The sequence below is a fragment of the Xyrauchen texanus genome, chromosome 31 (assembly GCF_025860055.1).
Source record: "Xyrauchen texanus isolate HMW12.3.18 chromosome 31, RBS_HiC_50CHRs, whole genome shotgun sequence".
NCBI classification, from domain to species: domain Eukaryota; kingdom Metazoa; phylum Chordata; class Actinopteri; order Cypriniformes; family Catostomidae; genus Xyrauchen; species Xyrauchen texanus.
In genome coordinates, this window is record NC_068306.1 from 9782158 (window position 1) to 9807129 (window position 24972).

The 24972-nt window shown below is 36.2% G+C and overlaps 2 protein-coding genes across 2 annotated transcripts in view; one reads left to right on the forward strand and one right to left on the reverse strand.

Annotated features, from left to right (window-relative positions):
• LOC127624804 (calpastatin-like) overlaps window positions 1-24972 on the reverse strand; it is a 711053-nt gene that overhangs the window by 145261 nt on the left and 540820 nt on the right. The window lies entirely within an intron of this gene.
• On the forward strand, window positions 1945-24644 carry LOC127624822 (protein ERGIC-53-like). Its single transcript, XM_052099764.1, has 13 exons — window positions 1945-2144; window positions 3990-4144; window positions 6432-6539; window positions 7333-7394; window positions 8085-8184; window positions 8587-8710; window positions 12205-12263; window positions 14973-15105; window positions 15726-15913; window positions 16519-16589; window positions 22942-23101; window positions 23576-23697; window positions 23954-24644. Exons 1-13 carry the CDS (start codon window positions 1952-1954, stop codon window positions 23988-23990), a joined length of 1512 nt encoding a protein of 503 aa, XP_051955724.1. The 5' UTR covers window positions 1945-1951; the 3' UTR covers window positions 23991-24644.

Here is a 24972-nt window from a genome sequence, read left to right on the forward strand (position 1 = left end):
GTTTTTTAAAGTTCTCATTTGAGGATGCTCTCAAGATGGACATCAGATGCCCCTTATGTAATCTGTCAGTTGATACAAAAATACAGTAGTGATGGGGCAAAGGCCAGAGGGACAGTAAGTGGGAATTGTAGAGTTCAGTGATGCAGAACTGCTGTGGGTCAATCATCCTTTTCAGTGAAAGGTTCACATCTATGAAACACTATTCCTATAGATTTGAAGTTGCAATCAGAACTCACAGTTTTCTCTACAAAACTGAAACAATGGCTGAAATCCTTTATGATCATTGAGTACCTTAGGTTTATTCAGGTTGGTTAAGTTTACATTTTCTTTCTGTATGTAGGAAAATTGACATTTTATGTTTTGTGACTAAGTATAAAGTTACATATGTACTTAGGTATGTCAATATGCCATTGTTTGAATTGTTTAGGTACAACACATACACACATAGTAATCTAGTATTCTTTACTTCTTGCCGATTTTAGATACTCTGTTGTTATTTTATTTGTTGTAACTTTCAGTTATTTGTCTTTTTTGTGATTATTCAATGCTCATTTTATACTTAATATGATGCTTTTAGTTTTCACCATCATTGTGATTTGAATGTTAAATGATTAGGTCCATGTGTTGTACATTTACCATTGGACTGCTGAGAATTTTAAAATAAAAGTCATCAACGTTTCTTAAACTTACGACTTTCCCTCAGGCACGTCGGGGCCCTAGGCGGTCACATGTATCGCCTGTAGGACGGGTCGGCCCTGAAGGAAACAGTGGTGGTCAGGTGGGTGGTCAGGGGTGGCCGTGGCCACCATGGACTGAAGCCTGGCCACCCCATTGGCCATCCCATTCACAAGACTTAACATGTACTGCCCGAAGATTTCTGTGCCACCACAGACTGATCACTGGCCCCTGCCCGTCCACCCCTGTGAAAAAGTCCTGGCTCCGTCCCTGGGCTCCAGTGGCTGTTTCTCGCCCACCACTATTATATTGCTTCTAAATATATGGATATAACCACTGGAGTCTTATAAATTACTTCTGTTTCTTTAATGTGATTTTTGGAGCTACATAGGTCTAATCACCATTTACTTGCATTGTATGGACCTACAGAACTGAAATATACTTTTTGAAATCTTTGTTTGTGGTCTGCTGAAGAAAGAAAGTCAAACACATCTGGGATGGCATGAGGGTGAGTAAATGATGAGAGAATTTTCAGTTTGGGATGAAATATTCCTCCAAGGATTTTTTTTAAATAATTGTTTTAATCTTTTCATTACAATTATGCAATTTGTACCCCCATTTCTCATTACTTAAATCCTTAAAAAGATGGTTATTATGATATTCTAATTTCTGTAACGTGAAAACAATTTTTTTATTTAAACAGATGGTTCTGCCTTTCATTTTTGCAAATTGAAGTAAAAAATCATTACACAACAGCATTTTTACTGTAATACGATAACACATTAATCTGTTATTGTAATGAAAATCATAAATGAAAACCATGTTGTGGTAATGAGAATGTGAGTGCTGAATGTGCTTAAGTGTCCTGAAAATAATTTCACAATGCAGAAAATCTCAATAGTTAGGCTTAAATGTCTTAATTTTAAGCATATGTTCTTTTTTTCTGAATTTGTTATTTTTTATATATTTTTTATATATTACTTAAATATGATAACTATTTCTTTTTTCTTTTTTTTTAAATGCATCATAAGAAACTAAAATAAATGACATTGTGCGCCGGCATTTATTTTTATCGTTACCATGGTATACTTTGTATAGGACACATTTGTGATCCAATCGTCAGAATGTGGAAACGAGGCAAATTCGGCGCTTCACTCATAAACTCCCCGTGTGTCAATCAAGCCCCTCAGCCAATCAGTGAGCGCCCTGTTGGCCCTTCAGCGTTTTCCGTCATACCCGCCCCTCTCTACGCTACGTCAGCACTCAAGACTGAAACATGGCGTTACCCATAGCCAAGTGCCTGGCAGTTCATGCCTGTTTGTTAGTAATAACTTTAATATTTCAGTCCGTTCTTACCGACAACCCTGCCGGAGACACTCCTCACAGGCGCTTCGAGTATAAATACAGTTTCAAAGGGCCGCACCTGACTCAGAGTGATGGAAAAATCCCATTCTGGGTACATACTGGGAGTAAGTTTATGGATGTGTATCTTTCCCTCATTTTATCAATCTGTATTACAGTCTGTTATGTGTCAGCATGTTTAATCCATGCGCAGACATTTGCTTTAAATGCATTATGAAGTTTAGATGGAATTGCATTTAAACGAACTGAACTTGAGTGGTGTAAGGATTGCATTATTGAATGAATGATGGTTTGCAATGTTTGTGCATGTGAGGTCTCCTGTATTAATAGTAGCTATTGGTGGTTGTTTGTAATATATGTTGAAATAAATTGTATATATATATATATATATATATATATATATATATATGTGTTGCCATTTTGTCCAGATTGCCTATTAGTTTCACATAGTCACTTTTGATTCATAATGCTTCTTGCATTGTTAAAATCATGAGCATTATACAGAAATGTAGCTGAACAACTGAGACACATGGAGTTTGCCACCAGTAATAATTCTGCTTTTGAATGGCTTTGGACATCTGTGACTGTAGTTTTTGTTTTTTTTACTTTTACCAAAGGGTTAAACAAGTCTTTCTAGGCACATGGGAAGAGCAAAGGTCTTTGTTACAACACTTATCAACTCTCATATTAGCTTGCAAAGAGCAATCTATGCTGATTATGTTAAAACTGTGTTTTCCGTTATGTTGTTCCGTTTCAGTAGATTCAGGTCTATCTGAAATTAGAAGTATTCTGCCATGGAAATCACTGCTCTTTTATTTGGCATTGAGCCATATAATACACGCTGGCATCTGATAAAATCAGCCTAAGTAACTACTATTTTGCATTCTGCGTTGTCTAATAATACTCAATATGTACAGTAATATAAGGTAAGCTGATGTATTTGTTGCACACAGATTTCAAGACTTTTACATTTCAGAACGTTTTAAGGACGCGCTATCCCAGAATACAGCAGCATATGTGAAACATGTGGGACCTTAAAGGAATATTCCAGGTTCAGTACAAATTAAGGTTAATCTACAGCATTTTTGACATAATGTTTATTACCATAAAAATGTATTTAGATTTGCTCCTCCTCTTCTTAAAAAAAGAAAAATAATGGCATAAATCTGGGTTACAGTGAGCCACTTGCAATGGAAGTAAATGGGGACAATATGTAAACGTTTAAATACCCACTGTTTCAAAAGTAGAGACACAAGACGTAAACAATATGTATGCTAACGTGATTTTAGTGTGATGAAATCACTTACTAGCCTTTTCTGTGTAAAGTTATTTGAATAACTTTAACTATATCCTTTTTTAACAACTTCGTTGCCATGACGACTTAATGGCGTAAACCCTAAAATGATTGAAAAAAAAACTAACTTGACAGCTCCAATAATACACAAGTTTTACAGAATAAAATTATAAACTTATAAGCTTCACATTCTTTAAACCCTCCAAATATTGGCCCCATTCACTACCATTGTAAGTGTCTCACTGTAACCTCAATTTTTGCTTTGTTTTGATGAAAAGCAGGGTCAAGTTGAAAGTAGTTTTTTTGGTTATCAAAATTTTGCCACAAATGCCGTCAATTGAGCGTAACTTCTATTGAACCCAGAATATTCCTTTTACTGTAGTTTCAGTTTTGGCCCAGAGTAAACATTTCTGTTTTAGGCTTTTGCCTTCACACTTTACGAGTCATTTTGGGGGTAACAAAAACTAGATTCCTGACTTGCGTTCCAAATTTGAGAGCTGAAATCATGACGTATATTTTACTAGAATGTTTTGTGATTTGAAAATCAGAGTGATAGCCTGAAAGCTAACCGTTCGGTCATCATTATATATAAAAATGTGTTCTTTATCTGTTTGTTAAATTTTATTCAATCATTTTATAATTTCATCCTTTATTCCAGATGCCATTCCAAGTTCAGATCAGATTCGAATCACCCCCTCTTTGCGGAGTCAGAAGGGTTCAGTATGGACAAAATCACCTGTAAGTTTTGAAAACTGGGAGGCTGAAGTGACGTTCCGTGTGTCCGGACGAGGACGGATGGGAGCTGATGGGCTGGTAAGAGAATACATTTGATTTATTACATAGAAAAAACTAAAACGATTAGTTTAACAAACATAACCTATGAAAAAAATTATAGCTTCTACTCAGAAATGTACATATTTATAACATTTTAAGCTTTAGTTAAGTTGCATTAATATGTACAACACAAAATATTTATCATAAGGTGAACTTAGAGTAAAAGAAATATGGTGTGTTTTTATACATATATATGGTATATTTTAAGTAAATCCAACAGAATTCAATTAGATTTATTTTGATTCTACAGTTTTGGCTCTGAGCATTTAAAAACGGTTGCAGTAACGGGCTAGTGATTATGGCAAAGCTCCAGAAATCTGAATCGAACCCTTCTGGCTCTGGAGGGTTTTGCTAGTGGCTTTTTTGACCCTTTTAGGTTTTGGTAACCTTGAGTTAAGGCTCTAAACCAGTGTCACTGGCTATAGTCTAGGTCTGGGTGACTTGAAGGGTTACTTTACCCAAAAATGACAATTCTATGATCATATATGCAATGTCATGTTCGTTCTTTCTTTGGCAGAACACAAAAGTTAGGCAGAATGTTATTCTCGGGCATCATTTATTTTCATTGTATGCAAAAATGCAGCATAAACAATCTTCAAATCCCTGTTGCATATAAAAGTCATATTGGTTTGAAACAACATGAGGGTGAGTAAATTATGACAGAATTGTCTATTTTAGGTGAACTATTCCTTTAAACCAAGTCCTAGTACTGCAAGTTTCATAGGATGTAAAGGCATATGCTTTGTAGCATACAGTTGAATGTAAATGTACACTACAGGCAGTGTTGGGCATTACTAACTACTAATTACATCCACAGTGTAATTAGATTACTAATTACTCTGTCTGAAATGTAATTGCATTACTTATTACGGATTACTTTCTAAAACCCCGACCAACCTCGACCAGATGAAAAACACAAGGATAGACATGAAACTATTCTTTTAATCTTTTCATATAAATCATATCAAATAAATTATTCATGAGCTGGCCAAAGAATTTAAGGGGGCAGCGTTAAATTAGAAATCATACATTTTAACATTAGATGTTACATTTCTATTTTAAATTCACTATTGTTTTATATAGAATTGTTCTAGATTCAATACAGTATTTAATGCAGTTACATCAGAAGTAACTGTAATTAAATTACTGAAAAACAAGAGTAATCCCTTACTTAACCTTTTTCAGTGAAAAAGTAATTTAATTACTTACTAATGCATTACACCCAACACTGACTACAGGCTATGTCACGTCTCACAGTTGTTCTAGCTCTCAATCTTTTGATGCTCTTACTAAAGTCTTGCTAAGATGTGGGCTAAGTCTTTTTTTTTCAATGCCTGCCAGACTGCTGTATTTGTCTAGTATTTGGTGGTATTGTGATCTGTGCTGCTTTGCCACTGTCAGACATTAGAGACATTTAAAAATGATTTAATTAGCATATTTAGACCTAGTTTTAGGTAGTGTACCATTTCATTCCAGCTCACCACGCCTCAGTGTACTGTTTAGTGACATTATTTATCTTACTAATCCTTTTCAAAAAGTAAAAAAAAAAAACAAGCAGCCATTCGTAACTTGAAAACATGCATCTGTCCATCAGCGCGCACAGACAATTGCATTTACGCGATATTATGGCCTTAGTAATCAGCATGTGAAGGACACCCAATGAACTGGTAGGGCAGATCAGGGAAGACTCTTGAAATATATTTATGAAGTCGTCAGCACAGAAAGACGGTAATGCAGTTCTCACTTCCTGAGAATGAAGTCATGTGTGCTGTAATTAGTGATGCGTGTAGGGCAAGCATCATTATTACTACTGTTCACACTGAAAAGGATAGTTCTGCAGTTTAACTGATTTGTTTAGTGGTACCTTCACAACTTCATCTCACATATTTTAACTTCCCCTTTTCATGGGTCACATGAACTCATTTAGTGTGGCTGCATTCCTCTGCACTATACAACCTCAACTTCATCTAGTTTCCTTGATTTTTGATAACAAATCCAAGTTTCAGATATTTATCGCAAGTGGGAGGCACTTCTGTTGCACAGAAGAAATTATTTTATCAGGACAAGCGTCCATATGTCAGCCTTGACACATTCATGCAAGTTGTTGGACATATTTGCAGTGTAGAATTAGTAATTATATTATGGTTTGTACAAGTATCATTACTTTCTTTGAATTGTTCTTCAGTCCTGTGGAGCAGAACACACAGATCTCAAGCGCCACTTATCAAATTACCAATGCTCACTGAAGTGTGTGTGTCTTCTGTAGGCCATATGGTTCACCACTGCTCAAGGTTTTGATGGCCCTGTGTATGGGGCCGCCGATCGGTGGAACGGCGTGGGAATATTCTTCGACTCATTTGATAATGATGGAAAGGTAAATGCACACAATTATGATTTTATATACCATTAAAGCTGCATCAAGTAGAGTTGTCAGTTATTGCTTTAAAGTTTACTAACAGGCCTGAATATAATATTTCTGTGACAAGAAAATAAGCTATATATATATATTTATCGCATAGAACATATTAAAAGCAATTGCAAAAAACATTCCACAGTTTTTATATTAAAAGCAATTGCATAGATAATTGCTTGTTTATTTTTATTAAAAACAACTGCATATACATTTTTGGGAATATGAAACTGCATAATACACTGCCAGACAAAAGTTTTGAAACAATTACTCTATTCTTTATTATAATTAATTTCCTTATTTATTTATTTATTTATTTATTTTTGTATTATATTATATTATATGTGCAAAATGCCTTTTTTATTGAGTTTAGATTTGATTCTGACCCTGATTGTGACTTGCTTTTTTTAAGATGTTTATTGTTATGTTTAAGATGCTAATTGGTTTATACTTTCCTACTTAAATAAGTAAACTTTATTTATCGCAATTGGAGGGGAAATTGCAGAAATAGTTTGTTGAATTAAGTTCATTGTCAGGAAAATAGTCCAGAGTTGTTTGTTTAAAAAAAAAAAAAAAAAGATTCTGGACAAAATATCGAGGTGAGAAAATAAGATGATGTATTTTCCAAAGGATTATGATTATCTGTTGTGCTTTTGCCTCAGGAAAAAACATCAAAGTACCTATGTAGATTTGTTTTGTGTGCACCGTGTACTAAATAAGGATTATGTTTCTCTCCTGTGTGACCTGGCCATTGTAGAAAAATAACCCCACTGTCCTGGTGGTGGGTAACAATGGAAAACTTGTTTATGATCATCAGAAGTAAGTAAACATATCCTCCTTGCTGACATCAGTGCTCTAATTTTTTACAACTCAAAGGAGATTAGAAAATATGATTATTTGTGAGCGAGAGTCTAATCCTCTGTCTGTCCTTATTTGAGTGCAGAAACAGTGAAAGCATTCAATTAGATCTGTGAGCCAGCGGGACGGAGCTGACAGCAGCATATGTGTTGAAATAGACTGCATGTACACAGATAATTACACTGATACATTCACAGAACTTAATTTTATTGAGTTAAATATTTACTTTTGTTTTCATCCTGATTTGTATTAATTTTCAGAGGGATTTGAAAAGCCATAAAAAAAAAAATCAGCTTTTTGTTTTTGATGTGCGTTCAAAATGACACATTTGGAAAGGAAATAGTTAAGATGAACTAACAATAAACAACACTTGCTGCACTTAATATTCTTGGTTAATGTTCATTTCTGATGTCATGTACTAGTAAATGTTAACATTAGTTAATGCATTCTGAACTACAAGGAACATTTTTAAATTCATAAATTAAGATTATTAAAATGAACATTATTAAAAATATATACTGTTAATTGGTTGTAATACATAATGCATTAACTACTGTTAATGTATAGAACTTAATTGAAAAAATTTACCATTTTCTTTCTTTTTTTTTTTTTTTTTTTTATGTGTGTATTTAATTATATTTTTTCTTGTAGTGATGGGACAACCCAGTCTCTGGGTACATGCCTTAGAGATTTCAGGAACAAACCCTACCCTATACGTGCCAAAATCATCTACTACAAGCAAACATTTTCGGTATGGGTGCCTGTTTATATCATCATATAACCAAAAATAAAGATCTAAAAAGATGAAAGCTTAAAAAATTACTAAATTAGATTTTGTCCTCCTATGATACAATATCCTATAGCATTATAAATGTATGAATTTCTTTGGTGTATTATGTTGCTATTTTGGTGAATCTTGTATTGTAAGTATATATCAAAACATTAGATCAATGCACAATTGGTGATGGATACTCCTTAAACTTACATGTTTGAAGTGAATTCAGGTCAGTTGTGCCTGAATTTCAAAAAGTGTACCAATTTCACCCTTTCAGAGAGGAGTTTAACTATTGAAATGCAAATACAAAGCGTTTTGATATCTCTAAGTCTCATGAAAGGTACTAAAGTTAACTCTGAATGCTCTCAAATGTTTCAGGTTTTCATTAATAACGGCTTCACTCCTGATAAAGACGACTATGAGTTCTGCACCAAAGTTGAGAACATGATCATTCCTCATACCGGATACTTTGGCATCTCTGCAGCCACTGGGGGACTTGCAGGTATCACTAATTTTCTGTTATTAGATGTCTCCTTTTAATGTTTTTGGATGAAATTTGTCCCACAAAGAAAGACAAAAAATGCAAATTATTCCATAGTTAATAGCATTAGTCTATGCATTGAAAGAAAGCAAGTGCTGTGGAAGAAACCAGTTTGATTTAACTAGGGAAATGTTATTAGTTTAACTAGTCAAACTAGTTCAGATAATTAGCTAAGAAAACTAACTAGTCCAACTAAACGCAGCAAAAAAAGAAACGTCCTCTCACTTTCAAATGCTTAACATGTGTAAATATTTGTTTGAACATAAAAAGATTCAGCAACTAAGACATAAACTGAACAAATGGAATAATGTGTCCTTGAACAAAGTGGGGTCAAAATCAAAAGTAACAAGTCAGTATCTGGTGTGGCCACCAGCTGCATTAAGTACTACAGTGCATCTCCTCCTCATGGACTGCACCAGTTCTTGCTGTGAGATGTTACCCCACTCTTCCACCAAGGCACTTGCAAGTTCTCTGACATTTCTGGGGGAATGGCCCTAGCCTTCACCCTCCGATCCAACAGTTCCCAGACATGCTCCATGGGATTGAGATCCAGGCTCTTCGCTGGCCATGGCAGAACACTGACATTCCTGTCTTGCAGGAAATCATGCACAGAACGAGCAGTATGGCTGGTGGCATTGTCAATGCTGGAGGGTCATGTCAGGATGAGCCTGCAGGAAGGGTACCACATGAGGGAGGAGGATGTCTTCCCTGTAATGCACAGCATTGAGATTGCCTGCAATGACAACAAGCTCAATCCGATGATGATGTGACACACCGCCCAGACCATGACGGACCCTCCACCTCCAAATCGCTCATCGTAATGCTCATTCCTTCGACGATAAACGCGAGTCCGACCATCACCCCTGGTGAGACAAAACCATGACTCGTCAGTGAAGAGCACTTTTGCCAGTCCTGTCTGGTCCAGTGAAGGTGGGTTTGTGTCCATATGTGACATTGTTGCTGGTTATGTCTGGTAATGACCTGCCTTACAATAGGCCTACAAGCCCTCAGTCCAGCCTCTCTCAGCCTATTGCGGACAGTCTGAGCACTGATGGAGGGATTGTGCATTCCTGGTGTAACTCGGGCAGTTGTTGTTGCCATCCTGTACCTGTCCCGCAGGTGTGATATCCAGATGTACCGATCCTGTGCAGGTGTTATTACACGTGGTCAGCCACTGCGAGGACGATCAGCTGTCCTTCCTGTAGCGCTGTCTTAGGTGTCTCACGGTACGAACATTGTAATTTATTGCACTGGCCACATCTGCAGTCCTCATGCCTCCATGCAGCATGTCTAAGACATGTTCATGCAGATGAGCAGGGACCCTGAGCATCTTTCTTTTGGTGTTTTTCAGAGTCAGTAGAAAGGTCTCTTTAGTGTCTTAAGTTTTTATAACTGTGACCTTAATTGCATACCGTCTGTAAGCTGTTCCACAGGTGCATGTTAATTAAAGGGGTCATGACATGAGAAACCAAATTTGCCCTGATCTTTTGGTATATAAGAGGTCTTTGTATCATTAAAACGTCCTGCAAGTTTAATATTTTAAGACGTCCTCCCCATTCTAAACGAATCATTTATTTAATCAAGCTCAAAATACAGCTCGTTCTGGATTCATGGTTAGAAGTGACGTGTCGGTTAGAAGTGACGTAACAGTGTTTGCATATGACCGCCTCCAGCACAAGATAACTACGCTTTAAGCGCAAGACAACTACGCTCATTTCGTATCGCCGTGCGCCTCACAAGTGTTCAGTCGATGGATGGACAGCGAGCTCTGACAGAGACTACTTGTGCACAGGAAAATTACGATGCCACACAGATGTGCTGTTCCTGGCTGTGGTCAAACAAAAACTCTGAATAAGCTGCCGAAAGATCCAGACGTCAGGGAAAAATGGATGCAGTTTATTTTTTGCGGACGTCCCAGTCACGGCAGTGTTAACTTAAGCGTTTGTTCTGTACATTTTAAGGATGACTGTTTTGAGAACAAATCTCAATATGATGCTGGCTTTGCCAGAAAACTGTTGCTCAAAGATAAGTCCGTGCCGACTATTATGGGAACAACGACGACGCAAACTGTAAGTAATCTATTTTAAACTTTAAACTACTTTTTAAAGCGCAATATGTATAACATGTAATACTCAAACATGCAGATTAACATAATTATTATTATTTGTCTGTCATTATGTGCACATACTTCAGGGGTCTCCATGCAGCATTTATGTTCTTGCTCAGTGGGCATTGCACCACAATTGCCACAAGTGCACCTGTGAATGTTTAAAAAAATCATAAATGTGTTTGATATGACACCTTTTATGTAGAATTGTCATTTTAAGGGTATTTACAATATTACTTTTTATCACTGGCTAATATAAACACATTTGTATAACATAATCTTGAAAATATGTAGCCTTTCTAGTAGGCCTATATGTCATAGAACATGTCAACAATAAAAATATTGCCTTATCAATGCTGCATCTTCAAATATGGCCTGTGCATGCATTTTTCTCCGTGGTACACCCTATCATTTCATTGCAATTAGTTAAATAATGTTAAACTGTTACCAAATTAGTCTATAGGAGAACTATGCAACAATAATCCGTTTTCAAGTGTCTTTTTTATTAATTCAAAATAGTTAAACTTTCCATGTGGCCACGGGCTGATCCAGTCTTCGTTGTTGTGGTGATGGTTCGTTTTCCTCTGATTCCTCATCTGATTCCGGCTCAAACATATACGGTTGTATCATTGCAAGAGCCATCGCTTCGCATGCATCACTCGCTACTAAACAGTTACGCTGAATCCGCAAATGTTCTGGCTGGGGGCGTCAATAATTGATATAGGCACTGACGTTAGCCAATCATAACAGTGGGCGTTAACACTGAAGTCTTAATTGGAAAACGCCCCCAAAACAGACTGTTTGAATCAGAGGATGAGAAACAGGGTGGGAAAAGGTCATAAATCACTAGATTTTAAAAGTTTTTCTTAAAAAAAAATACATTAATACTATAATTGCACCTAAGGGAACATAATAATACAATAAAAAACCCATGTCATGACCCCTTTAATTGTTTATAGTTTAATGAACAAGCATGGAAAATATTGTTTAAACCCTTTACAATAAAGATCAGTAAAGTTATTTGGATCTTTAAAATACAGTGTCCAGTGTTCTTTTTTTGCTGAGTGTATTTAGCCTATTAAACAAGTCATATTATCCTGGTAGTTTAACAAGTGAAACTAATACATTGTTCAACTAGTGTTGAAATAAAGCTCATCAAATAATTGTTTTCGACATATGACACTGATGTGCTAGTTACTTAAATAATTAGCTAGTTTAAAAAAAATGAAATGGCTAGTTTAACTAACTCAGTAAATAATAATTGAATAAATGAAGTGAATACAGATGAAGTGAATCACTTTTGCCATTAATCAAGTCATTTACATCAACTTTTTTTTTCTTCCCACAGATGACCATGACGTGCTGTCATTTTTGGTGTTTAGACTTACTGAGCCCGGGCAGAATCTGGTACACATTTTCTTTCCTACACACACACACACATTATGATTGCTATGACAGATTTTTCAATACTTTTAACAATTTTCCAAAACTCTTAACACAGCACTACATCCGTCTGTGTAAGCTATACTATTAACACATTTCTTGTTGCTTTAACACAAAATGCATACAATTAACACAAATTTAAAATGCTTGAACTTCTTTTACACACAAGCTCAAACAAGACCATAACAATGGATTTTTACTGCCAAATTTACCAATGCTTTAACACTGTATGTCAGAACAGATAACACCATGTTCTAAACCTAACCTTACAGGCTAAAGTCAAGGTAAACAGCTGATTGAATTATGCAAATATATAAACCACAGCTGATTCCCATCTAGGAAACACACTCAGGTGTTGAGGTTCTTTCAATCGCATGACCATATGGTATAATGTAAAAGAGGACCTTATGGGCTGATGTTTTGTTGAAAGGGAACAACATAGAGCAACAAAAGAAAGAAAGACAAAATGTCTGCACTAGGTAGAGGAAGACGCATACCAGGACAAGGGAGAGGAGTGGGACAAGGGCAAGGGAGAGGAGTAGGACAAGGGCAAGGGAGAGGAGTGGGGCGAGGTAGAGAAGTTAGAATGCATGGTGGCACTCAAAGAAGGGCCAGAGCTAGGGTAACTAATGAAATAAGAGCTACTATAATAGACCATGTCATAAACCACGGGCTATCATACAGAGAGGCTGGTGAACGAGTACAGCCAAATCTCAGCTGGGACACGGTGGCATCAATTGTTCGGATTTTTAGAGAAACCAACAGGTAGGATATTGCTTCTCCTACTGCAAAGTGTAAATAATTTTACCAGGTATTACAGTGACTGTGTGCCTCCGGTCTCTAACATGTCACTGTATTTTGTCCCTCTAAGGATTCAACATCTACCTCCCTCAGGGGGCAGAGGAAAGCTCCTGAATGAAGAACAGGAACTTGCTATTGTCAACATGGTGATCGCTGACAATGAAATAAAACTGAAGGACATTAAGTCCAGAGTTGTAGAGGACAACCTTGTCTTTAGGAACATTGCAGCAATCAGCACAACATCCATTTCTCGGACTCTAGCTAAACACAGAGTCCAAATGAAACAATTATACAAAGTTCCTTTTGAAAGGAACGGTGAGCGCATCAAAGAACTCCGTCACCAATACGTCCAGGTAAGGTTAGGCAATACAGTCATTACTGTACTATACATTGTGTGTTTTGCAGTAAACTACTCTATAAACTTGGAGTACAAATTAGGACATACAGTATATATACAGCAAAGCATTTACATACACCGTGTCTGATTACTTGCAGAGAGTAATGGCGCTGGAGGCCAATCAAGTCCCACATGTAATGATCTACGTTGATGAGGCTGGCTTTAACTTAATGAAAATGCATCGGCGTGGAATTAGCATAATTGGCAAAAGGGCCACAGTTACTGTGCCGGGCCAGAGAGGAGCCAACATCACCATGTGCGCCGCAATCTCCAACGATGGTGCACTCCTGCATAAATGTGAGATTGGCCCCTAAAACACCAACAGGCTTCTCCTGTTTTTAGAAGACCTGCATGAAAGACTTGTACCAGAGGTAGAAAGGGGACAGGTGAGAGACCACATGCCAATATACGTGATCACCTTGCTCCTTACTCCCCTTTCCTCAACCCCATTGAGGAGTTTTTCTCATCCTGGAGATGGAAGGTTTTGACCATCATCCACAGGACCAAATATCCCTCCTGGATGCAATGGATGCTGCAAGCCAAGACATCACAGCTGAACACTGCCAGGGGTGGATAAGGCATGCCAAAAGATTCTTCCCACGATGCCTTGCCAGAGAAGATATCAGGTGTGATGTGGATAAGAACATGTGGCCAAATGCAGAAGACCGGGCAGATTAGAAGATTACTTTTTTTTATTCTTCTGGTGCTTTTCTGTTTGCATATTTTGTATTTTCACATAATAAATGGCAGCTATATTGCATATTTTTGTTATCTTGCAGTAATGTCCTTTTGCAAATAAAGTCTTTATTGCAGCAATTCTGTCACTGTCTTCGTTTTTTCATTAACCGTACATTCTATAAAGCACTCTGAGATGGGTCTTTTTTTATTGAATTTCTGCAGCAAAAGACCTAAACCCAACAAAACAAAAATGTAGAGAGGCTTCAAAAGAAACTGCAGTGCAAAACACAATCTATGATCAATACAATATACTGTCTGTTGTATAAGACCTGACACATATAAAATAATGCAGTTTCTGTAATTCCATCTGATGTTAGTGTTTTTATGACATTGACTAAATCTTCCTGTTGGACGAGAACATATGTTAGTGTTTGAAAAATTATTTGATTTTGAGACATGTTAGCAGTGTTTTGTTTTGTTAGTGTATTGTTGCTAGTGTATTATTGCATTTTGAAAATTAGTGTTGGAGTTTAGTTTACAATGTGTGATTTTGAGCATGAAATTAAATGTTTTGCCAATTGTGTGTAGGTGCGCTAAGAGTTTAGGAAATTTGTTAAAAGTATTGAAAAAATTGTCATAGCGATTGTATAAAAAAAAACAACAAAAAAAAACTAAGTATGATTAAAAAGAATCCGCCATACTTATTTCATAAGTGTCCACTCCTCTTGTTCATTATAATTGGAGTATGTGTATGTGTGTCTGTGCGTGATTTGTTCTGAATGTGTGTTTCTATGAAGCCTCCCCCTGAAAAAGAGATTCCCAAAGAGGAGCAGGACAAGTACCAGGAGGAATTTGAGAATTTCCAACAAGAGCTGGACAAAAGGAAAGAGGAGTTTCAGAAAGAGCACCCTGACGTTCAGGGGCAGCCCAGTGAGTTGCTCTCTCGTTCTGTCTGAAGTTTTGACCTCAAACCCGCATGCAGCTTTCATCATGTTTATGGTTAGAAGAATTGTGCTGGATTTATCAAGAGAGACTTTAGTGTGTGTGTGTGTGTGTGTGTGTGTGTGTGTGTGTGTGTGTGTGTGTGTGTCTGTGTTGAACATGAAGCTGTATTGCATGGAATTCTCAGACGTAAAATAAATTGTGATAATAATATTTGTATAGCTTTAATATAAATTAAAATGGAAATGTAAACATATACATGCACAATGTATACATTTAATTAAATTATTAAATATTATTATTGATGTCTTTGATCATGTTGCTTTTGTACTGTTTTATAAAAGCAATAAAGCACTCAAGGCTGAGTTACAGTGATTTTCCCCACAGTTAAAGGGGTTTTAGGTATGGCGCAACAATTCAAAAACTCGTTACTTATTGCTTCGATGATGCCCAACTACTGATTATTCACATTTATTTTCAACATGAGTTTCACCTGTTCACTTACCATTGTCACTCGCAGAGTACTAGTTTTAATCTAAATCTATAAATTCTATAAAAACACATCTTTTGCATATCTTCAGCTGTCATATGATTTCCTCCTCTGGCAGTTGAGGACCTGTATGAGAGCGTGAACGACCAGGAGATCCGTCAGGTGTTTGAGGGCCAGAATCGGATCCATATGGAAATCAAGCAGTTGAATCGCCAGGTGGCCATGATTCTGGACGAACAACGCCGTTACGTGTCCCTCATCACAGAAGAGATCTCCAAACGTGCATTGCAAGCACAGTCAGGACAGGTAGGACACGGAAAATTCGTTCTAAAACATTCGAAACTCCGTAACCATAAATAAAGGCACTTCCTGTCAATAAATAGATTTGGCTTTTGTTCTACTCTGGTTTACTTGTGGAATTCAATATTGTGTTACTGCTAATATTGTTGTCCACTTTATGATAAATTGCTTGTGCTTTTCCTAATTTATGTGTCGATTTTGATAAATGCATTATAAATGTTAAAAGAAACAATGCATATAGGATTAACCTAAACTCAATACTAAATCACATGCTGAATGGTATTGGACACTACAACAGTGATCGATCGACAGTGATTTTTATATTTATTGTCCTGACGTGTCATGTGTTTGTCCACCTTAGTCTTGAGTCAGATTCGTTAAGAAGCTCAGTGGTCCAAGATCCAATCCTAAGCCTTCATAAAATTTAATCGATTTCAATGGTAGAGACCTAGTCTTACACTTTTGACCAAAAAAATGTCGCTTTATGAAGTTGTGAAGCACCAAAAGTCTTAATGTCTTATATTGAATGATTGATTTATACACAAGTGATTATGTAATTAATGTTCTGAACTGTCCTCCAACCTAATTAATAGTTTCCTTTCTATATTTAGGCTCCCAGTCATGAAATGGAAACGATTGTCAACACGCAACAGGAAGTTTTGAGAAACCTTAATGAAGTAAGGTAAGTCCCCAAGGAAAATATTATTCTCCTACCCCAAAAAAAGACTGGATAAAATTGCAGAAAATTCACAGCCATCAGAGCCTTAAATCTTGTGCAATCCCGGAGTAAATTCCGAGGCATTGGTGCATTACATGCCTTTGCAAAAGACTAAACAACAGAACAGATTAGGTTTTGTCCGCAAAGTTCCTGTTTGTTGTGTCATTACATGAAGATCTAAAGATGTTCCTTGTTAAATCCAGATTAGATACATTTCGTTTATTTTCTTTCAGCCTCTTTAATGTCAGCATTGGTTTTCTTTTTTGTTTGGTGGACAGTTGTTTGTTTTCATTCCAGGTGTTTGTAAAGCTACGTGTAGACGAACAAGGATTAAAGTTCAGTGACAAAGTCAAACATAAGGCTTTGGGATTAGACCCCAAAACACAGTGTTTAAAACTCCTTTACCGTGCAAGTAGAGGATTAGCCAACAAAATACTTTTTTTGTTGTTGTTGTTGAGTTTTTACAACACTTTAACTCTGATGTGATTAAAGTGCAGTATAATGAGTGGTAAACCAATTGTTTGTTTTTATTTAGGTTTTGGATTTAACCAAGAGATTTGTATCTAACGGATGTATTTTTAGATTAAGAGTATTTTTACAGATAAGTGCATTGTTTTCAAACTTTTAACAACCCAACCCACTCATTCTACATAGCGTTTTTAAAATTAATTAATCTTAAAGGGTTAGTTTACTGAAAAATAAAAATAGTCATTTTCTTACCCTTATGCCATTTGAAACCCACATGAATTTTCTTCCCCGTGGAACACGAGAAGACATTTTTATTCCAGTTTTTTTCCCCATACAATGAAAGCGACTGAGGCTGTCATTCTGCCTAACATCTTTTATATTCCATGAAAGAAAGCAAGTTATGCAGGTTTGGAACAACACAAGGGTGAGTAATTGATGACATTGCGCAAATATGCAAATATTCCATTTATATCGTGGTTGGTTGAGAAAAAATTACAGCCGTTTTCATTAAAAGGGCCGTTTAGGTCACATTTAGTGTCAGCGAGACGTTGAAAAGCTCAGTAATCTGTCGATTGTTCATTTAGGCTAATCCTATTTGGTGCATGTATTTAAATGCCGTTTGGTCCACACATGCTCAACTGATCATATTCATCTTCTAGATTATATTCATATAAATATCTTGACTTTTTCTTTTTAATCATAATTTCATTTGCCTCATATTAACCCAACAAAATTACTTGTCTGAGGGCCAATGTGCCTTTCTCCCTCATATAGGTCATTTGAAGTGGATAAAGATTATGAGGGTTACTAAATGTTCACTTTTTTGCCTCGAGGGAGATTTGTGTCTAATTTTTTTTTCCCCCTTAAGAAACAAATTTGATTTTGTTTAGGCTCCTTATGGGCTTCTGTTTGACGGATTAGATGCGATTCTTTAAATATATATCCATCGTACACTAGTGAAAACACGGTCAGCTTCTGATTGCTTTCTTGTCTTTATAATTCCCTAAGGAGTCTGTGCTTATGACTTAACGGTTTTAAATTGTCCGTCCCTTCATATATTTTTTTTCATCCTAGTAATCATAGAATTTTGAAGATGATAACCAAAGAAATAGGGTTCAACCGCTTGTGATATTACACGATTAGTAAAAAATGCAAGTTAAGCAGTTAAATTAACTAAGTTGGAAGATCTGTCCCCATTTTAAAGGTTAAGCCAGGCGTTGCTCTTTTAATGTGCACACTGCAGGCTTAACCTTGTTTCCATTAAAAATGTCACAATGTATTATAAGATAAGGTTTTGTGTTTAAAATAAAAATAAACATACTATACAGGCGACCAAACCTTTTTAATGCCCGTTTAAAGTAATTGTTTTCCAAATTTCCTTAGGTTGGTTTTATTTTAGTCATACTTTAACTGTTACTATTGAAGTGTTTTATATCTGTGGGGCCATACAATTTGTTGCATCTATTTACTAAATTAATTTTTGGGAGTGTTAAATGTATGTTTCCTATTGACACACTAAATCTCAAGATATAAATAACCATCTTAAGACAAATGTTTTGGTAAAACTAGGGCTGGGCGATAAAACGATATCAATATTTATCGCGATAAAATAAAAACTCCATGATATCGACAATAAGCTTTAGAGTAATTTTCGATATTTAGCCTGTGTTCTACATTTAGACATGCGTGTTGCTAAAAACGCTAGCAGTTTGGCTTTCTTATCGTATGTTTCCACTGGCGCGTGCTGAGCGTATGTGAGCGAGCTCTTTCAATTCCTTTCTATGGAAGCCGAACGTCAAGCTCGCGAGGTGCATTTGTAAAATTGACAGCAGCGCGTGGAAAGTGGTTCACTAGCGTTGACTAGCGGCTTTGTTCTGATTTCTTCCGCGTCAGTGGAAACGCAGCCTCAGACAGTATGAAGTTGCGCAGGACACCGCGTTCAGGTCCCAGATTGATTCCATCTTGACTGCAAGATATCATGACGACGGTTACGCCCTCTCATCGTCTCTAGTGAGCAGCGCGACAAAACAACTGCTCCGGTTACATCATACCTGATCTTTCTGCGCTGTTTTCTTGAATATTTTTCACTAGCACTGAAACACGCTTCCCTGTTGCCCTGTTCCGGTCCGCACGCGCTTCCTCTTTTCCCCCCACATGTGAGTAAACAGGAGGTGCGTGTTTCCAGAGCGCCTTTACACCAGAACGTTTTTTCTTTCTAAATTGAATTTTATTAATCAGCATGTTCCAAGCCTTTAATAATAAACAAATAGATTTAAGTTCTAAATTATTCAGATTTCATCATCTCTGATAGACGAAACAATTACTAGTTTGTACCCCAGTCTTTCTCACTTTTACATGTTCAAAAAGTTTCTCTCTGGAGATACCCCTGAACCCCCATACAGTATCAATCCTCAGTCACAAGGGCTTCTATGCCCCATACTTGGATATCTGTATGTAAAGAAATATAAAAATAATTTTAATGTAAAAAAATATATATATTATACTGTCATTATGATTCAAAATGAACCGATCATCTTATAACATTCATATGCAACTGCACTCAATTGATAAACTCTATAAATAAAAAAAATGTTGTAATATTTTCATATAGAAGATCCCTCAGACACCACTGCATTGGCAGTGTCTGGGCCTCCAACGCAGTTTTGTCAAGACTATTTAGACGGTTTAGGACAGGGGTGCCCACACTTTTTTGTGTGATGATCTCCTTTTAAAAGACCAACTCAATAAGATCTACCAACTAAAAAAAACACAGTTTCATTTAAAATAAGAAAATGCTTGTTGGGACTACTGCATGTATCCCTACATGGAATTCATCTTCTAATTAATAAAAAAAATATAATAATGTTCAATGTTGATCTCATTCAGTTTTAAAACTAAAGCCAAAACACCTACAGCACAATAGATTACAATAGCCAGGGCATTTACCTTATTCTGATGACTTGCACTGAATGGAATCAGACAGTTTTGCCTAATCTGGGCAGTAGCATCGCAATTTCGCGCTCTGTTCTCAGAAGTACTTGGAAGTCGCGTATGCCCAAACCTAGTTGTCATGGCAACTGAATAAACACAACCTCGTCTGGTCAATATTTACTCGTCAAGTGCAAGTCAGACAGAAACTAAAAGAAGGAAATACATTATATTTATTTTTATTAAAATGTATCGAAAGTACATTTAAATTTTGTGCGATCTACCAGCATTGCCTTTGCGATCGACTGGTAGATCGCGATCGACGTATTGGGCACCCCTGGTTTAGGATTTTGTTTTCGCTTCTTTTTTTGGAAATTCCAAAAAATGTGCAGTGTGCAAATGTGATTGAATATCGTGATGAATAACGATATCGAATGATATGAAAAAGAATATCGTCATAATATTTTTTGCCATATCGCCCAGCCCTAGGTTAAACATATTTTGTGCCTAAGACTTTTGCACAGTACTGTATGTATGTATGTGTGTGTGTGTGTGTGTGTGTGTGTGTATATATCAAGTGTGCCGCACAAGCCCTCAAAAGTGAATCCAAAACGTCTCGATCGCCCCCCGGTGACTGGTCCTAGTATAGGTCATAAACCCCGCCTCCCCATGTTATTCAACGGGACGTGAGACCAACTAAACAATTAAATTACACTTCACATATCTTTTTCCAAAGATAGTTTCTGTCATTTACTGTCGTTTCTATCACGTTGATGTAATTTCAAGTGTTTGTTTTCAAAATAAATTAGTTTTTATTTATTTGATGCTATAAAAACGGTGCTGTGACATCATGATTGACAGCTGTGATTGACAGGTTCTCTGAGCGAAGTAGTCACTGAAGCACCAACAGACTCCTCAGGACTGAGGAGATTGGAGCTTTAAATTTAATATCTAAATTTCTATAATTAATTATTTAACACTGTCATAAGTCAAAAGTGCAGGGGCGTGTGCGATTTGATTCAGCGAGAGTGAGGGCGGGGCCTTGATTTCGCGGCTTTACTTCCTGCTCACTACTGCGCAGGTCTGGTCCCGAAATTGCAACTGCGCAGACTCAAGTCCGAAGATGTCAGCGCCATATCGGGACACTGGCGGCTTCAGTTCTCACCAATGGAAAAGAGCGAAGGGGCGTCGTCCATCTTTTTTTTAACAGTCTATGGTGTGTATATATATATATATATATATATATATATATATATATATATATATATATATATATATATATATATATATATATATATATATATATATATATATATATATATATATTACAATTTATTTAATGATTTTGTGTCAATCTTTAATAATCATTTTAAACATACTGTTTATAAAAGGAAAGTGTCCCCTTGAGGGAAATCATGGTGTGGCCTGAATGGGTATGTCTTAATCATCTGAAATATGTTTAAGAAAGGGACTATGTTTTTAGGAAGATTAATTTAGCAATCATTTTTGCTTGAGCTGTAGGGTAATTTAATTTTGTATATGAAGCTGGAGGATATATGGCCTTTTGGGAGTTAAGGAGGCTTTAGAGATTACATTTGTACAATTCACTGTAATATTAAGATTGGGATTTTTTTGCCCAAAGAACTTGGTTGCAGTCGTTGGCAAATGTATTCAGGGACACCAGCCTTTGCTTGCAGTGCTATCAAGCAACCACTAGAGGCAAGAGAACAGCTTAAAACTGTTCACTGACAGTGAATTGTCACAGTATACAGAATATGTTAACAGAAAATAACTGAATTTATTAGGTTTTATCTTTAAGGAGCATGAAGGAGATCGTGGCATTAAATTGACAATTGTCGATTCAAAATATCTTGCACATTTAAAGTTGTGTTCTTTTGTTTAGTTGTTGTTTTTTGTTAAATTGTGGTTTGTTATAATTAGTTTATGCTTTTTTATTTTTATTAGGGTTTTGTTTGTTTTCTTTTCTTTTGGGGGGTATTTGTATTTATTTTAGTTTATTTAATGCTTTTGTTTTGTTTTTTGTAATGTTTTGTTTTTAGTGGGGGGGTATTTGTTTCAGTTTTTGGATACTATTATTTTTTATTATTTTTTTTATTTTTAGATTATTTATGCTTTGACAAAAAAAAAACATGTTAACAATCCAAACCAGCATTTAACCTTTTGGTTGCTAAACAGAACAAAATATATACTGGAAAACCTGATACTGATGTAATTTACATTATACCTAACCAGATGCCATGACATGTCAGAATTCACTTGTTCTTGTATATTGAATTAATTTTCCATTTATTTATTTTTTAAGTCTTCTGCTATAATTATGTTATACATTTTAAATGCTTATCATGCAAATAAATGAACTATGTTTGCTATGACAAGATGTTTATTGCAGCTACGGAATATGCCTGAAGACGAAAACAGTCTTGGTCCCTTTTGTTTTCTGAAAGTTTTCTTTTATTTTGAGTGAAGATAGCAAGTGCAAATCATCTCCCTGCATAGTCATGTCTATGCAAGAGCAATATGTCATTCAGTACAGAATACAAGAGCTTTGTCTTAAGAATCAGATCAGATATTGCAAGCTTAAAGCTGTTTTATGCATTTAAAACACAGATTAAGAAGTGTGACCCTCTGTCTCAGAGGAATTGATTGTCTGATAAGATCCTCTTGTATGACATCCTGTATATTTATATAAACTGTCATTTTGTTAAGGCCTTGGCCATCTGTCATGCACAAGGCACAAGAGAAGTTTCAATACGTTAACCAATATCCTGCTTGAATATTTGATCATTGCACGTGTCTTCTGGCTCAGTCCACTTCAGATTCATGAGTGTATTTTTCAATGTGAGGGTAGTTAATGAAGAATTGCACTTATGTTGTTTTAATGTTGTTTTGTGGTTTGTAGGAACTCGTTGGCAGGCTCACTGAAGCAGTTAGCAGTGGGTCAACAGCAGGGTAACTTAGGGGGCCTGGGATCGTATGAGACAATCCAGCACTTCAATGACATCAAAGAGCATTTACATGTGGTCAAGAGGAACATCGAACATATCATTCAGAAAAATGCGGTGAGTCTGCATTTCTAATGAAGACAATGTGTCTATATAGCATGGGATGTGTGTGGCTTAGCTGACAGAAAGCACACAATAGATCACCTATCAAATTAATATTGCATAAGAGAGGGATAATGTACAGTCATCTGGTCATTAGTACAAAATAAACCCTCACAGGGCGATCACGACCCCAAAGTTAAGCAGTGGGGCCTTGTATTTATGCAGCTGGGGGTTGTTTTGTGATGTGATCTGCTGACTGTACATTATTACACTTATTAAACGGTTATGCACAAATAAATACATGGACATTACATTTTTGGAGTTTATTAGGTGGGAAGAAAAAAAACAGTGATATGGTCTTTTATACAAAAATATTTTACTGTAAAATGCAGCGATTGACCAATCAGAATCCGGATATCCTGAGAGATGTGTAATGTAAAAATAATAATAATAATAACAACCCTCCCCACCCAACCCTGTGATCTATAGAATCCTGCAGAAAAGATGAATTGTCCTGAACTTCCTCCATCACCCAGCTGCCTCTCCAGCACACACTTTGTGATCTTCATCGTCATTCAGTCCCTCGTCTTCTTCGGCTATGTTATGTACAAGTGAGTTCATGTCGCTCTGTTCTTCACCCCATACAAAGCTCCTTTAATATTGCCCATCACTCCTTTCTTATTGGTCTTTTTGATTGAAGGCCTTGCTAATTATTTCATGTTTCTGAAAATGCATCATCAGTAGTTACTCAATGAAAGGATCTCTTGTTCATATAATTACAAATCAAGATGGGGATCAATCAAAATGAAAAAGGATGCAATAAAAGTGAACGGTGACTGAGGCTCGCTTGTCTTTTTCGTCTTCCAGGAGTCAACAGGAAGCAGCAGCTAAGAAGTTCTTTTGATGCAGCGGTGATCTTGATACAAACAGAGGAGGAATTGTCCATTTTTGTTAATTTTCAGTTTTTGTTTTTTTTTCTGTTTGCAAACTGTAAATTATTGTACTTGAAAACGAAACTTTTGTTTGAGGATTTTTTTCTTTTCTTTTAAATTCTTGATTTTTAATTTGATCAGATATGTACAGAATTTGAATGGGTGCACTTTTTTCCAAGTTTGTGTGACATTTTTGACTGAAGATTACCAAATATGATTTAATATATTCCTTATATAGGCATTATATTTGCATTTGAATATCGCACCAAGAATCATTTAAAGAACTCAATCACTGTCCCTGGGCACATTCCGAGCTATGGGAAAAGTTGGGTAGGATAAAGCACATTTACAACCTTTACAAAAAGGCTGTTTTTTTTTTGTTGTTGTTGTTGTTGTTTATTTCTTCTTACAAAAGTGTTAGAGCCTAATTGTATTGGTGGAAACAAGCATACCAAATCTGAATGTGCATTGAATCTTTAAAACATGGAAAAAATGTTTTTCTTCTCAAACAATTTACATAAAACACAGATAGGATGACCTTTCCGTGTTTCTCATTCTGTCAACTTGGAGCAAACCAAAACATTTTGGAATGTTCACTTTGGGGGCTGTTCAGACCAAACACGTTCTTGTGTTAAAAAAGAAAAAAGATAGATGCGGTGCAATGAATGGAACCAAATGCAGGTGTCTGGAGGCATGTTTTATAGTTCTTTTTAACTTTACACTGCATTTTAGAAATGCACCGCTCATGCGTGAGATGCTGAAAAAAGAGGGAGGTGTGGCACAAGGTTAATAGCACATTTTGCATAGAAAATAAATTAATTTGAAAAAGAGCGCAGATGGATGCAAGAAACTTGTGAACAGGAGTGCTTTTAAAGAATGCAAAAATATGAGATCAAAAGGTTTTATCAACGTTTATTAGGTCAGATGTGTAAAAGAAATACTTAAAATGGCCTT